At 36.0% G+C, this 17275-nt stretch overlaps 2 protein-coding genes across 2 annotated transcripts; one reads left to right on the top strand and one right to left on the bottom strand.

The window, feature by feature from the left end:
* Positions 1 to 2147: 2147 nt before the first annotated feature.
* LOC142978019 (uncharacterized) lies at positions 2148 to 4881 on the bottom strand. Its single transcript, XM_076122242.1, has one exon. It carries the CDS (start codon positions 3983 to 3985, stop codon positions 2228 to 2230), a length of 1758 nt encoding a protein of 585 aa, XP_075978357.1. The 5' UTR covers positions 3986 to 4881; the 3' UTR covers positions 2148 to 2227.
* A 114-nt stretch (positions 4882 to 4995) lies between these two features.
* Gnf1 (germ line transcription factor 1) lies at positions 4996 to 16671 on the top strand. Its single transcript, XM_076124670.1, has 18 exons — positions 4996 to 5167; positions 5428 to 5532; positions 5664 to 6429; positions 6813 to 6922; positions 7242 to 7370; positions 7532 to 7970; positions 8448 to 8559; positions 9082 to 9209; positions 9605 to 9751; positions 10143 to 10226; positions 10547 to 10695; positions 11053 to 11247; positions 11599 to 11750; positions 12037 to 12145; positions 12274 to 12419; positions 12792 to 13005; positions 13445 to 13615; positions 14050 to 16671. Exons 1-18 carry the CDS (start codon positions 5159 to 5161, stop codon positions 14137 to 14139), a joined length of 3255 nt encoding a protein of 1084 aa, XP_075980785.1. The 5' UTR covers positions 4996 to 5158; the 3' UTR covers positions 14140 to 16671.
* Positions 16672 to 17275: the final 604 nt, after the last annotated feature.

Genomic DNA, 17275 nt, shown 5'->3' on the forward strand with positions numbered 1-17275 from the left:
CGGGGCATTTGTGCGACTATTAAACGATTTCGGACTTGTAGTGTCATAATAATGTGTGAAATGCCAAGTACTCGACTCGTTTCCATGATTTTCATAACAGTTTTGATCGCCACCATAGCACATGACAATTATTCCTCTTTATACAGATCTTTTGGTCTTTTTGATATGATACTATTCGAAAACAAGTAACTAAGTTTTGTGCCAACATAGCCGTCCACAAATTTAAACCTTCATGAAAGGATTTAAGACCTAATTTCATTTAACAAAACTGACGGCCGACTATGGGATATGTAGGTCTAATGGTCGGCCTCATGAAATTCACTGACTTTATATGCGGCCGACTACTGGTAAAATACTATTTTTGTCTTAGAAGAGTTTAGCTCAACGCAATAGTTAAATTGAGAACTATTCGCCCTGTTAATTTCAACCACATATATGAGAATTGCAAAAAAACCAGTAGTCAGCCACCCATGGCCGATTACTGGATCAACCTCATAATTTGGAAACCCAATAGTCGGCCACGTTAATTTATAATACAAAAGACAAATAAAACGCCTGCAATGCATGATTTTATCGAAGATAAACTAATAAATACTAGCATAAAATATCAATTCGTTCCATATTACATCAAATTCATTGAAAAACATGCCAAGAACTAAAACACGAATCCTTAACAAAAAAATAGCAATGGCGACGTTTTTGGTCATGTCTTTGATGGCAGTCCGTAAGAATGAGTGTAACACGTTAACCTGCCATGCTATCGAATCGTAATTGTGCATATTAGTCAATAAGAATATACAGATTCGATTAATGATTATTTTATTGGTATTTACTATTTTCGACACTAATTATATGGATATAAAGCCTGTAAAGGCTGACTACTGGTTGGGGGCCGACTACCGGGGGTTTTACCCTAGTTCATTTTCCCATTGTCAATGTTATCCAAGTGATTCAAAGTTACCCAAATTGACTTTACTCTTTATAAAAACATATACTTACTTCTTTAAAACCGCGCTTAATTAATTTTAATATCTATTTCTATCACAATAGTATTAATACATTTTTGGTAGCTTTTATAATATTTTCAATCAAAATTATTTTTCTATATGTTTTATAATTTATTTTGTTGTATTATTTGAGATTCAGTAATAGCTGTGATTCAATGTTATTTTAGCTGTGTAAGCGCAACTATTCCATAGATTATGTGTGACGTAATTTGCGAGCAAAATGTTTGGATCAGTCTTGTACAAAAGAAGAACTTACTACCTTTCTTTACTACCTACATAAAACTTTCCTTCAATATCTTTTTTAAAAAATTCTTCTCCTTACGGTGCTGTAATATTTTGATGGTACTTCTGTTTTCTATTTCTTTTAATATTATCTAAACTACTACTATTATTCTAAATTCCGTCCAACTTCAAAATTTTTTGAATGGATGTGATTGCTTTGATCATTCAATTTGCTTCTTTTATCGCTTTGTGAGAAAGTGAACTGGGCGTATTGACTTATATGCACATTGCGTATATGTATACGCAAATGTACAATACAGTTATCTTGGGTCATTCCCTCAGCTTTCGTCTCTATGTAAAACATTTCATTTTCTTTCCTCATTTCATACCAGGGAGTCAATTTTTTTTTCTTTACTTCTGGAGGAAGCAACAGGGACTGAAGGTACCTTAAAATGTACTGTTTGATTTATACCACTAGACTGACGAATGGCCTTATTTACATAGACCTATATTATTTGCATCATGATATTGATCCAATGAATGTTCGCCAATATTGTAAAGTTTAGTATATTTCCAATACTTTCGACCAAGGTACAAATTGCGTTAAATGTGATATATAATAATATTTATTTGGTTAAATTTATTACTCAATAGTTGTATTGTTAAGTGTTGGTGCGTACGGTATGTAAATCATTATGAATAATGTTCTGTAAAATATAATATTTTATATTATACAGCTGGCTTTTATTTTTTACAACTTTAGGTATTCATTTTCTAGATTATAAATATTTTTCGAATAATATCATAGTAAATTTTCGAATAATATTGTTGTGTTATAAAAATTTGTAGCCAATAAAACAAAAATAATGTGTAACAATATATTCTTAGAAACCTCAAATACCTCTTAAATACCCAAGATGTCTTATATAATAACATTATCTAACTAAAGATCCTACAAATTAAACATTGTATCAACATAAACGATGTACGAACAGTCACTACCGGCGGGTGGGTGGTGTGGCGAACGATCCGTCTATTTCAGTTCCAGACGACTTGTCTACTCCCCTACGATTATGCTTAGATATGACGTGACGCGCCCACGCTAAGTCTCGGGAACTCCTCGACCTTTGACTGTGAGATTTGGAACTAGATGAACTAGCAGACTTGTCTGATGAGCTCGATGACGTGGCCGACCACGCCGAGTCACTGAGCGCCTCGCGACAGCACGTAGCGTCCGACCGCGTCAACGTACTCGTTGAATACATCGGTTTCGTTATTTTCTTCCCGGACTGCTGGGATCGAGGCTTTTCAATCGTCAACTGTGCCATTGAAGTCTCTATTTTTGGTGGACTTTTCGGCCTGCTTGCCTCGACCTCAGGCTTTTGTGCCCGTTCAGTATCTATTTTCGATGACGTTGACACCTCGTCATCATATTCATTGCTACTCGAGTCATCGAGCTCAATATTATCTTTATCAACATTCACATCACTCATTTTTTTCGATTTTACTGTAGTTACAGAAGACGTTTTAGACATGGTAGACCGTTTTGTTCGCTTTCTGGCGCTGAATATGATAGAACTATGATCCGGAAAAACGGCTGGGAAGGTACTGTCTACCTTGGAATATGCCACTTCTTGAGATTTGCTGCCCTTCGGCTTGCCTTTACAGTGGCAGGAATTAGCTTCTCCGAAGACATAAGTATAACAAACTTGTAAAAGGCAAATGGCTATAGCGGCCATGACGACTAATGAAACATACAATGTTGGCGTCCAATCCGTGTTCACGTGAATAAAGGAGTGAGTGAGTTGGAGCCATGGGTTCCATCTGCCTACCGTAGCGTCCTGGAATTCAAATAGGTTACGTCTTGATAAACCTTTCCCATATGTTTGGACTGCGGCTGCTATTCGTAAAACTCCACCATAAGCTGTATATAACTTTTCATCAGCTAAGTGTGGCGCTACATCACGTTTCATCCAATGCCACAACTCGTTGTTGAAATTAACAAAGTCTGCGTGGCGACAATTTGTTGGGGAACTACGCAATATACATCTGGAGACTGTTGTGTAATATTTCAAAAGTATATTTTCTGATTTGGGTGAAGTTAAACTAACTAATTCCTCATTTTTTAGCGGCAAATATATCGCCGAAGGTTCGTGTTTATCGTCCATTCTAGGAGGAGGTATATGAATACACTTGTTCCCATCGCGTTTGGTGACTAAGCAGTGACAAGGGTCTAAAAATTTCCCAGAGCCTATTAATATTTTAGAAACAGTTAAGTTAGACCACTGAGGTACCCGCGCGGGTCGTTTCCACCCCAACCCTTGAGTATTCAAACTTATTTTGATTTGTTCATATAAGTCATGGAGTTGTCTTGCATTTTTATAAGGTATGTAACCAGCATAATAAGAAAATTTTACGTTTGGCAGAATTTCACTTTTTAAATGTCCTCCTATCGTGTCATACAAAGCTTCTGTTAGAATTTGTGCAGTACGGGGATCAATCTCGCTTTTTGCTAATTTAATAGCATTTTTTAAGTATTTGTGAGTGTTCTTTATATAACGATTGTTTATTTTTTCCGGATTTGGTACAGAGGGTATTATTTCTTCGAATGCTCTGCGCGCTTGCAATTTAGCAATATCATCTTTAGACCAACACTTTACGTGGAGTTGAGCACTACTGAATATTGCACTGCCAGCATTTTTATTTGTAACGTAGGTTACTTTACAAAATATTAGAAACACCATAAAAATTAACATTGAACTCAAAATCTGGTAAAATGTTCATGTTCAAGCACTTTATGACAGCAGACATCTTCTGTCACTAGTTTTTCAAGATCTTCTTTGATATGTACAGAGGTAGAGGTCGTTTATCTTCGAAGGCAATAATCAATGATCAATTGACCTCCAAACTATTATAATATGCAAGCGAAAAGCATCTCATAGCGCAAATAAAGTGCTCTTGATGCTGATGGGATTATTTTCGCTTTGGGTCTAAGATAAGGATCTGCAAGGTGTTTGTATAGTTAAGAACTAAGAAGATTCTCATTACATATTAGGAAACTTGTGGGTAGGAAGAGGTTACCGAACCTGCATAAAGCCCGCTGCACACGACGCTTGTTTTGCTGCTGGATTGCTTGCGGGGCCCTCTGCTGGCTACTCTGCTGGCAGCGCTGCGAGAAAGTGACGTCACTGCTGGCTCTGCAGCGTGGTTGCGTGCTGGCTGTCGATGATAGAACGTGTGCTATTTTTGTGACGGCTTGCTTGCGTGTTCTCTTTTTTTCGTGCTCTGTTGTTGAAAAAATATGTCGCAAAGGTGGTCTCCGGAGCAAATTAATGCTTTAATTGACGCATACAAAGAAGAACCGTGTTTGTATGCAACAAATACTCCGAATTACCACAACAAGCGTCTTCGAACTGAGGCTCTTGATAGAGTGAGGAACGCAGTTTTGGGGTTAAAGCCAACCGTGACGGCAAAAGAGTGCTCAACCAAGTTTCACAATTTGAGAAATCAATTTAATATCACTTCGATGCACGCCTAGCGACAAGCATCGTGTGAAGCCAACCTACCAAGGGAGCCATCAGCGCACCCAGCACCACAGCCAACTTCGAACCCAGCGGCAAATTCTAGCAAGCTATCTAGCAGCAAAACAAGCGTCGTGTGCGTTGGGCTTAATATAAAGATTCTTAATAATTATGTCACGAAAAGTCCTTTTCCTGGCAACACTAGAGACCGAATGTGACACTGACAAGTCAGGATAAAATCTAAAATCTGTCAAAAATAGCGATTGTCAAAAAAGGCTATTTTTCGCGGCGAAGTGGTCGTTATTTATTTTCCAAACCTTTTATTCATACCAAAAATCAACCAGCAGCCAGTTTCTGACGATCATGATAATAAATGTAGTGTGAGAAATCCCTTAATCTTGCCGCAACATGTCTAAAGTGAGTAACAAATGTTTTATCTTTGTTCCAATAACTGCGTCCAAATTGTTCATAAAATATCCACAATGTGTTTGTATTTATTTCTCGAATAATACGACTAATACACGCAAAATTATTGTTGCAAAAGTATACTAATAAAATTCTATCAGTGAAAAGAGTACAGAATTATTCTATATTATATTCTTTCTAACAAAGAGTTTGTATTTTTTTGAATTGATAGGAATATGCTTGTAAATGATATCAATGTTTTTGTTGTTTAGGATATAAGATCATTCTTTCAACCAAAGAGGAAAATACAGCCTGCTAAAGTCCAGGATGATGAGGATGTTATCCCGGAGTCACCTGATGTACAGATTAAAAACAAGGTAAGTTAGTTTATTACCTATATAATTAGTTATCTTTATTTTACCTTTAAATAATATAATCCATATAAAAAGCAATATTCTTTATTGCTGTTTACCACTGAAATTTGCATATATTGTAATAATTTTTACAGAAAAAAGACACAAGGAAGAGGCGCATACTGAATGATGATTCAGATGAAGAAATATTCTCTACTAAGAAGAACAAAGAAGCTGACAAGGCTGATAAATCTAATAAAAAGACATCTAAGCCAGCCCTTCAAACTATAAAAGTAGTTGATATCTTCGGTTCAGAACCTATCAAGAGAACAGAACCACTAGTTAAGAAGAAGAAGAAAAAAACCGAAACTGGCATACATTCAGATGATGAGTTTGATAAAAGCCTTCTAGAGATAGACAATGCAGAAATAGAATCTCAAATAGTTGAACCTAAAATTGAAAAGCAATCAAGTACTGATAAATCTCCTATTAAAATAGAAAAACCTTCACCTTCTAAAGAAAAAACAAAAGAAACAACTAAATCAAGTAAATCTACACACAATGATGAGCCAAAAGACAAAAAATATAAATATACAGAATCAAGTAAAGATACTAAAAAACCTGATGAACAAAAATCATCAAAAAGTGATAAAAAACTAAATCAGTCTTTATCAACAGATTCAGACAAAAAGTCCAAAACAGATAATAGTAAAAGGAAGTTTGCTGAATTCATAGACAATGATGCAAGTGAGAATCATGGCAAGAAAAAGAAGAAATTAAATGATGATGGTGAAGAGAGCAGAGACAAAATTGTGAAGAAACAGGAGAGTGAACATAATTCATCTGTTTCTGAAGATATGGATGTAGATGTCAGAGATTCTAATAAGAAAAAGAAATTTAATAAGAGTCTCAATGATTCTGGTAAGAAACAGTTATTCAAATTAATTTTTCCATATAATGTGGTTATGGAGATCATAATGTGCTTAAAAGTGTCACACATTTGGCTGTTGTTCGGCATGCAATATAAAAATAACATGTTGTACATACTGCATAGGGTACTGGCACTTACTTACTAACAAATAGTTAGTTACTTTTAGTAATTCTCACTCCCTTGCATAGGTATTGTTCAGTGAGGTTTGTTAGTCATATTCCTTCCTTACGAATTTAACTCTCTACAATTTGCTGCCTAGACATTTTTCCTGTGGAGGAAACTGCTACCATTTCTGAAAATTATATTTGTATCTTGGTTGCTTTAAATATTTAATCTAAGTGAGAGCTAAATAATTATTATCTTTGTATTCCAGTTTTAACAGATGAAGAGAGACATGAAAGGAAGATAGCTTCAGCTGCTCTATACAAAAGCTATTTGAATAGATCTGGACCCAAGCACCTGGGGGCTAAGGAAATACCAGAAGTAAGTGATATTACAGGCAAAATTTGTCATTTCATTTATTTGCTAAAGGGCTATTCTTTTGAGTTTTGGACTCTTGATCATAACATTACCCTGCAGAGTCTGTGATTGGTGTCAGACAGGTATGAAAGGTGATCACTGACACTGTGCCGAAGTGTCCACGTAAATCACAGATACATGGGTGCAGTTTTATGATTTTGAAAAATAATGTTAAACTACACAATAACCATAATGCCACAATGTGTCTTATATTGTATGTTTAAAGTATTCACAAAAGTGTAAAACAATACAGATCTTTAATAATTAATTACATATTTCTTAGGGTGCCCCAGATTGTCTCAAAGATTGTGCCTTTGTGCTGACTGGTGTACTTGACTCCTTTGAAAAAGATGAGATAGCAGCTGCCATCAGCAAGTATGGAGGATGTGTTAAGAGTGGTGTCACAAAAAAGGTAAGCCACAACAAAGATTAGTAACAATTCATTAAATGCTTTAATCACAAAATACCCATTTCCAATATGATATCATCAAATCGCAAAAAACCTGTTAGATTCGTCTGTTTACGAAGCAACATTATATTTCCTATTTCAAATCAACAATATTTAAATTCAAGGTAACCCACGTCCTAGCCGGCGAAGACGCAGGCCCGGCAAAAATGGCAAAAGCAGAAGAACTTGGCATCAAAATTATAAACGAGGATGAATTTCTTAAGATGATCACTGATTCCAACAAAAAGACTAAACCGGAGATCAAAAAAGAAATAAAAAAAGAAAAAAGTCCACACAAAAGTAGCAAAGGTAAAGATAAACATAGTGCAAAAGATAAAACAGAGAAAGAGAGAAAAGACCTTGAAAGTAAGTCTAAGAAGAGTCCGGAAAAAATCAAATTGGAGTCTAAGGCTAAAGAGTCTAGTTCTAGAAGTAAGTTGGATGAAAGTAAACATCGTGATAAGTCTAAGAGCCCTAGGAAGGTGAAGGAAGAAGTAAAAGAAGTTAAAATAGAGAAGAAACCTGATGTAAAGGAATCTGGCTCTAGTAAAGTACATGTTAATGGTGAGTAATCCTACTTGATAAAACTGTTATATTTGACTCTTGGCTTGGTTAATGCATGTCTGATATGAAAGAACAATAGATTATGTAGACACTTACTTTTAATACACTGTCTGGATAAATTTTCACTGGCTGTCAACTATAGCTTTACTTATATTGGTTCATATTTTAACTCCAGTCAAAGGTTACTTATAAATTATTAAGTTGTTTATATGTCAATGTATTTATAATAATTTCATCACTATACAAAAGTAATACACATTTTATTTAACTTCACCACATAGTGAAACTAATAACAACAGTAATGGCTGATATCTATGCAACTAATAGCTGATAACAAAAGACAATATTTCAAGTGCATTACAGCAAACTGAACACTCAAGTCCTGAAACTACTTGTACAACTTAACACATTTACTAAACAAGATATTTAATCCATAAAGAAATCTAAGTAATATTTATTTGTTGATATTTTTTACAGGTACATCTAAATCAGAAGTGCCAGCAAACAGTTCAATGTGGGTGGAGAAATACAAGCCGCAGAATATCAAACAGATCATTGGACAACATGGAGATGCCAGCAATGTTAAAAAGTAAGTTACTATTACATACTATAGACTTCTATCATTAATATTATCATTGAGGCGCTCGTGGCTTGTTGCGCTCACGGGTCGGGTAGGGGGCCCTACGCAAACCAGCAGAGGTGCGGCGAAGATATAAAGAAATAAATAAATTTAAAATAAACCTTAACCCCTAGGACATTTGCCATGGCAGCTACACGCGCTATAGTTGAACTATTGCATGCTGATTTAATTCACACATCATTTGCTTCATTCTCAGTATCATCACCGCGCTTCCGCAGGTTTACATTGGGCCTGAGGCTTACCACATATTCGATTTGTCACGTTCGGTTCGTCAATTTTTACCGAACATCAAAACCTTTTTCCCAAACTTTCATCTATACATACTGGCTATTGCCGAACCCAATATGTATATCTGCAAGCCTTACAAAATCTTAGCGCAGACATTCAATAGATAGATGCTTGCATTCAATAGATAGGTGTATTGGAAGTAAGAATAATCGACGTACTGACCACGTATTTATTTGTCCCCAGGTTAATAAATTGGTTAACGAAATGGTATGTGAACAGAAAGGCTAAGTTAGCAAAGCCTAGCCCATGGGCTAAAAACGATGATGGAGGGTACTTTAAAGCAGCACTTTTATCGGGGCCTCCTGGAGTGGGTAAGTGACGCTTAAGAATAAGCACCGCAATCAGTATTCCATTCCAAAAAGTTACTTTTCTTCAATATTGTTTGCATCTTCTGGGAACGTTTCGTTATGGTTTCGGTGGCCTCAGAAGCGCATTTGAAATCGTGGTTTCGATAAAAAATATTTGTGCTATCCGCTAAAGTGGTTTCATTTGATTGTATCTTATATCTGTTGTATATTTATAAAATTCATATTATGCATTAGCAATTCCTACCAGGGTTTTTTTTATAAAATAAAAAAATCCACATATTATTTTGTCTTTTTTTATTTGTATATTGTAATATAACTCTTCCTAAATCGTATAATATTATTTATTTGAAACGGTACATTACGCAGCATGATGAATAAGTTATATGTTTTATGCACAGGTAAAACGACGACAGTATCGCTGGTATGCAAGGAGCTTGGCTTCGACATGGTGGAGTTCAACGCGTCGGACACACGCAACAAGACACTCATCAAAGAACAGATTGGAGAACTACTTACTACCACTTCACTCTCCGGTTATGCTAAGGGTAACATTAAATTATTAACCCCCGTACATTTAACCGTAGTTTATCTATTCAATAGCGTTAAAAGTCATATAAAAAAACGCCATTGAATAGATAAACTACCGTTAAATGTACCTCAGAAACCGTGGGTAGGGCATTTCTTTCAATAAGATAAGAATATGAGTAAAAACTTTCGATTCGAATCCCGGGCCTGTGTTGCTATGAATGCTGGTCACGTGGTCACATGTTAATCTTGGGCAATTTTTTTTTTTATGTCTGAAGTTGGTACTTACTTACCACGTTCTTTTTCGCGATAAAGACGCCTATAAATCTATATGACTCTTCTACAACAGATTAGGCTTAGTCTGTACATATTGTAAATAGCATTATTTTGTAACACTGTTTTGTTATCTAGGTGAAACAGGTAAACAAGCCATCACTAAGAAACACGTGCTGGTCATGGATGAAGTCGACGGCATGGCTGGAAACGAAGACAGAGGTAAGGAAACTCTTATTTAGTTGGCTTACCTTCGGGAACTTGACGGCCTTCGTGGTCCGGTTAAGATGGTCGCCACGCCACTACCGATGCGGCGGGTTGTGAGTTCGATTCCCACACGAAATAAATATTTACGCCATCCAAAAATAATTGTTTTGAATCTGATTGTACATATTTTGTATTGGTTATTTGTATGTTTGTTAAAGTCGCCACAACACAAGAGTAATTTTTACCGCGGGAGTTGTCTTTTCTTGATAAAGTAACCTTATTATTTGATTATGAAAGAACCCTTTTTTATAAAAATCTTTGCTTTTCTCTTTCAGGTGGTCTCCAAGAACTTATAGGTCTGATAAAGACCGCGTCGGTGCCTATAATATGTATGTGTAACGATCGCAACAGTCAGAAGATGAGATCTCTCGTCAACTACTGCTACGATCTCCGGTTCAGCCGGCCAAGAGTCGATCAGATAAAGGTACACATCATTATCTATCTTTTTATGTTCAGATAATATGATCATAAACGTGTCATTTATCATATTTTCTCGCTCAAGTCTTTTACATTCAATGCTTTACCCGCATCTTTTGGCTACTTAAGTTTATCAGTGGATAACTATATTCCTTAAATTATTTAAACCAAAGTAGCCAAAAGATTTTACTATTTTTAAAATAACGAAGAACAAAAAAATACACGTGATATCCCACAAGACTGTATAACAGTAGTCTTATGGGATACCACGTATATATTTTTTTTACTTTTAGACACTGAGACGTCCTAACGCAATTTAGGACACCTTATAAAAAAATACTATGACGTTTTTTATTATTTCCAGTCAGCAATGATGTCAATATGCTTCAAAGAAGGCATCAAGATCCCCCCGGACGTGTTGTCGCAGCTGATCACGTCGGCCAACCAGGACGTGCGCCAGACCCTCAACCTGCTGTCCATGTGGGCCATCGACCCCAGCCGAGCTGACGCCGAGTCGTTGAGGAAGGACGCCCAAGTCAGCAAGAAAGATATTAAACTGGTGAGATTGTTACATACATTTTATTTAAATGTTGTAAATTATTTATAGGGTAAATGTGAGTTCTGGATTTACTTGCTTGGTGTCATAGTACTCCCGAAAATAAATCTATTCACAGACATAAACCAAGTCGCTTTTAATATTCTTTACTAAATAAAACGCATACGTAAGAATATAAGTCGGCATTTAAACACGATCACGCATGCATTATACGTACACTAAATACGTGCACTGTCTTATATACCTGCATCTAATTAATATTTATCTTTATTTCAAACTTATTAACCATACATTCGGGTTAGCATTACTTTTATATGAAAGCCTAAATTTTCAACGTATTCCGTACTTCCCCAGGGTCCATGGGAGGCGATTCGCAAGGTGTTCTCAGCGGAAGACCACAAGACTATGAGTATCAACGACCGCAGCGATCTGTTCTTCTACGACTACAGCCTCGCACCGCTCTTTGTACAGGAGAACTACTTGCAGGTCACACCGCGCTGTCCTAAGTGAGTCTACTATATTTGCAACTTTTATGCTCGTTTCAACATTTTTATGGTTCATTTGTACGTTTTTCATTATTTAAGAAACTTGTGGGCCTTAGTATACTCGTACTATAATTGCCTCAACAGTCACAAAGTCATGTAATTTGAACTAAAAAGGTCACCTGAACCCAATATAAAAACTTTAGTTTCGAAGAACAGCAGTGAGTTTCGTCTAATTCATTATTTGACCAACATACGTTTGTACTTTTGTTATTGTAATTTCTCTTAACTACTATTTGTTTGTTTATAGACATGAAGTGCTGCAAAGGATAAGTAATGCGGCGGACAGTCTTAGCATGGGTGACATGGTTGACGCTAGGATACGTGGCAGTCAGGCCTGGAGTCTTCTGCCGCTACAGGTAATTTCAAATTTCAATCAAATCAATTTTTATCGTTCCCGAACACAGGTAGTGATGTGGTGAGTACCATTCACTGTATACCGGAGGCCATCTCGGATATATTTATCATTATACATTATCTGTTTCAGGCCATGTACTCATCAGTTATCCCTGGCAACGAGTTATCCGGCTACATGTCCGGTCAGATCCAGTTCCCGGGCTGGCTCGGCAAGAACTCGCGCGCTACCAAAATGAAACGACTCTGTCAGGAGATACACGCTCATACTAGACTCAGGTAACATAGAATAAATTGCAGGCACAGAATAAATTATAGTAAACCCTTCGCTGTACTAACAAACTTAGACAAATGCGGTATAAAAAATCTTGTTCATTCGTTTGACGTGCCGCGAGCACATTGCACCAATAGTACAGTGCACGCACTCATTACGTGCCCGTATACGTAAGCAGGTTCCTGTTGCATAACCAAACTATTATTTTAAAGTAGAAGAACGAAAAGATACTACTGCCAAGTTAATATAGGGATTTGAAGCCACTATAAATGCAATTTTTATCCAAGTTGAAGTCTAAGCTCACGCAATTGAAAATGCAAGTCCAAAACGTTACACGAAAAACCTATTGATAATAAAATATGAACTCTATCCCACAGCACATCAGGTTCAAAATCATCAATCTACCTAGACTACGCGGCTCACATTCGCGATGCCATCGTCAACCCGCTCATCAAAGACCGTACAGACGGCATCACGCAGTCGCTCGACGTGCTCGAGTCGTATCACTTGTTGAGAGAAGACCTGGACTCACTGGTCGAGCTGTCCGTCTGGCCCGGGCAGAGGAACCCGACTGTCTTGATTGATCCTAAGGTACGACAATGATCATGATTAACTTATGATTTGAGAAAATCCGTGGTTTTCAAATGCGTTCAAACTTTAAGCACGGATACGCATCGTTCTTTTATTTTGGCGCTTTTATGTATGTATTCTCATTCAAGCCTTATTCACAGTGTGCACAAGTTAGGATGTACATTCTAACTTGTATGAAACGCGTCTTGTATGAAACTGATTTATTGTCAACATATAAGACTCTATAAATGTGCATAATAACGTAATTAGGTAGCTAATTTGCTGCATGATCTCTAAGAATCTTAAATTGTATGTTACAGAAATTCAATTTAATTTCGTTGTTCCCAATAATAATTTCAAAACTGTCTTTAAACTAACATTGGCTCTTATATCTTAAAGTAATTAATTTTGTGTATCCTATAACTGCAATCAGTAATCATACAATACTCTCGATATATAGGTGAAAGCAGCAATGACCCGCACATACAACAAGAAGGCGACGGCGCTGCCGTACGCGCCAGGCGCCGTGAAGCGAGGCCGCGGGAGGACCGACGACGATGAGGAGGGAGAGGACGAACAGGAAGATGATGAACAGGCTGATAGTGATCCTGAGAACGATGCTCTTATTAAGGTAAAAAAGTCAGCTACTGATATTATTACTAGTCTAATCTCGTGAAGACTTTAGCAGTGCAATAGCCATAAAGAACTACTGGACCAAAACTACAGTTATCACACTTGAATTTGTTCCACGTGGAAAATCCATCAGTAGCGAATCCCGTGTGCTGTGCAGTTATTCCATAAATAAGTGGCCACTCGGTTAGATTTGATCACCTCTAACCCCTGTTCTGAGCTGCATTTAGCGGTAGTTTATCTATTCAATAGCATTCAAACTCATATAAACATGACAGTTTAAATAGAGCACATTATTATGACAGTTTTGCCTCAGAAACCTGGTATCTGGTGGCTTAGGCACCTTAAAAAAATCGGTCTTAGTTTTTGCCAATTAAGATAATATATGTTTAGCCTTCACTTCCATATAAATATATTTTCTTGTACTTTCTGCAGAAAAAGAAAACCAAAGACGCCACCGACAAGCCTGGCCCGAGCAAGGAGAAGGCCGCAAAGCCGTCAAGTAGAAAGAAAAAAGAGAAATAGCATCGGCGCTCCGTCATGGCGTTCCTGTTCAGATGAAGGGACTAGCTGACGTGAACAAACATAAACAAACATGAACATAATACTAATACGAGTACTGTAGTGATAGTGTGAACAACGAATCGTGATTGTGATATGAGTGTGGGAATATACTGAAGTTATGGCCTTTAAATCTCGTAAATTTAAGGGTTTGAAGTGCTCTGTAAACTGTCTTGATAGTTATAATTGTCAAGAGATATAATAATTATCTTGATACTTTCAAAATCTATTTACTGTGGAAAATAAAAATGTGTTGCAAATTATATTGTGGACATTTTCACATACGATAAAAAAATGATGACTTATATCTTATAAAAGAGAAGTTTAAAATGCATCATCACATTAATCCTTGTAATATTTGAGATAGTAATCATGAAAAATTATATACAAGATTTTAAATAATTTTTAGTAATCAATATTGGATCAAAGCTATTTCAGTAAAATTACTATGAATCCAACTATAATATGACTATGAACATCCATACTGATTATGTGACATATTTTTTTCGTGGCCTGATTGAGTGTCCCACTGCTGGGCGAAGGCGTTTTGCCTGCGCCCTTTACTCCCAAATCACGCTATCGGCGGCAAGAACCGACCAAACTTCAAATGCGTTCAGATCTTACCGTTATCTTCGTTTAGCTCTCCCGCATCTGCGATGACTACCTGGCACCCAGTTTTTATGTGATATTTAAGTGTAAAATCTAACCTTATTAATATGCTAAAGCTAAGTTAGTCCTTAAATTAGAAATTCTACACCTGCCTTAAGTTTTCTTTTCTAAAAGGAAAGAGAGATCTGTAATTTGGAAATAAATATTCGTCTTACAGTTGATAACCACCGAATTTATTCTCTTGTATGAATGATTTATTATTTTAAACTAACTTTTAACCTGTTATTATTAAACCTGTTACTGTCCCACTGCTGGGCAAAGCTCTCTTCCTGAACCAAGGAGAGAGGGTTTGGCCTTGAGTCCACCATGCTGGCTTAGTGCAGGTTGGGGACTTAATATTGTAATTATGAAACAAGATCTTTGTCTAAGTTATAAAACACATAATCACACAATAATTAACTTAACTTTTACTGTTATTATGTTCTAAATCTAACTACAAAATAATAAAAGTGATATCATGTAGTCTATAGCCAATCACAATAGTATAAATACAAATGTGTAATTTTAAAAATACAAGTAAGATATTAATATACCTAAGTACTTAACAGTAACGTGTTTGAGTGTAACTACGCTTATGATACTGTCTGGCATAAGATACTAGTGAGCTAACAGCAGCAACGCAGTAATTTACTGTTTGGCGGATTGTAGGTTTTGCCAAAAGTCAATAAGAGGGTGCTTTATAATTGGCGTATGCACTCTAAAACCTCGTTAGTAGTCTTCCGTTTCAGCGAAATACATTTTACGTATGTGATGTTTAGAGCGCGTGCAAATTTCGAAGTGCTAGGAATTCTTGTCACTTGCGTCATAATCACTAAATGCAGCCGCCAAAACACACTCGATATAACTTCTATGTTTTCAAATCACTGTAAGTGTGAATATTTAAATGATTGAATCTATAATTCAATTCCAGTTGTATGGAATGCATTATATTTTGAAGAATATACTTGTCTATGTATAAAGAGTTAAATGTCAATAAGTAGTTCTGGAAAATTGGAGATCCAAGTTGCCAAATTGGTCTTAAACCTTCTGCACTATTACTTAATATACTAAATTGTGATATAATATGAAGTAGAGCATAGTTTGTAATCAGGTTGACATTTAAATTATTTGATAACACTAGGTTACAAAGATTCAGTGTCACACACAGTTGTGAATAAGTATTAGCTATCAGAGGGAATAATGAGAGTTGTTTTTATACATTTGCTGTCACTTTATCCATAAGTGTTGGTACCTGCCTTTAAGATTGTAAATTTTCCTAAATATTGTAGCTTGTATTCCAATTAAAACACCTTTATGTCATAGATAGGTCTGTTAAAAAATCAGAACTTTTACCAACTACATATTTTAATCAAATATATAAACAAGTAAAGTGTTATACTGTAATATTCTATTACTCTTCGAATTTAAATTCTGTTTATTGAAAACCATTTTTATGTAGCCAAATTCATTCTTGTTTAGTAAATACAGAGCCTAGGAATAATAAATAAATAATAAGCCGCTCAACATTCTCTATCTTATTGAAGTTCTTAATTATATAGAAATCTGCTCAGGACTTTTTGTTTGATAATGTATTTTGTTATTAAAGACAATTTTGATGTTCAATGTTTCAATGGATGTGAATGGGGCAAGACGTTTTGTAAGGATCATACCAAGAGGGGTTCTTTAGTCTCTGCCCAGACCTATGGGAAAAAGGAGAGATTATAAATGTATCATGTTTCAATAATAATTAAGGTATTATGTGTTATTGTTATTTGAGTTTCATGTCAACTAGTCTCTTCTCTGTTTTATTTTTAATGGTTACAATGTTGATTAAAGTCCTTATGTTTAGTTCCATGTTTTATTCATTACCTGTAGTTGTACTTGCAAATGAAGTCAAAAAAAGAACTTACTAAAATATCTAATAGATATGCTCAGTATTTATTAGTAATGTGCAAATGTACTACTTCATAGTTGTGCTTCACAGTAGCACTGAGACTAACCTAAAAGATCAGCTCTAGCTAAAATGTAAGTATTGTGAATAATTCAGGAAGTACATACCTTGGTTATCACTGGGACGAGCCACCAAAATCAAGGATAATTAAGCGTTTTTTGAAAACAAACAACAACATGATAACAACGATCTTTATTACATAATGATTGAAACTAGTACTTCACTTTTACTTAAACTGTGTACAATTTGATCTAGGCTTAGTCTTTGCGGATTAATTTAACTCTGGGGTCATCAGACCTCATGATAACGTATGTGCTCTTGTATCTTCTGTTGTCTCCGTTCTCTTTCGCATAGTTATAGCAGCCTACTGTGGCCAAACCAATGCCAATGATAGCCATGCCCGTGGTGGCCAAAACTTCAGGGATTTCGTTCCATCCCTGCTGCAGCAGTTGCCCAAGCGAGCGTCTCGAGGCGGCAGCCATTTAGATTTGTTAAGGTTTG

The sequence above is a fragment of the Anticarsia gemmatalis genome, chromosome 2 (genome assembly GCF_050436995.1).
Source record: "Anticarsia gemmatalis isolate Benzon Research Colony breed Stoneville strain chromosome 2, ilAntGemm2 primary, whole genome shotgun sequence".
NCBI lineage: Eukaryota > Metazoa > Arthropoda > Insecta > Lepidoptera > Erebidae > Anticarsia > Anticarsia gemmatalis.

What these genes read in the sequence shown, in the direction of transcription:
- Gnf1 (XM_076124670.1), top strand. An exon ending in CACGCTCATACTAGACTCAG is followed by an intron (nt 12,420 to 12,791) that starts GTAACATAGAAT and finishes TCTATCCCACAG; the next exon opens with CACATCAGGTTCAAAATCAT. An exon ending in CTGTCTTGATTGATCCTAAG is followed by an intron (nt 13,006 to 13,444) that starts GTACGACAATGA and finishes CTCGATATATAG; the next exon opens with GTGAAAGCAGCAATGACCCG.
- LOC142978019 (XM_076122242.1), bottom strand. Translation starts at nt 3,985, where the DNA reads ATGTTAATTTTTATGGTGTTTCTAATATTTTGTAAAGTAACCTACGTT.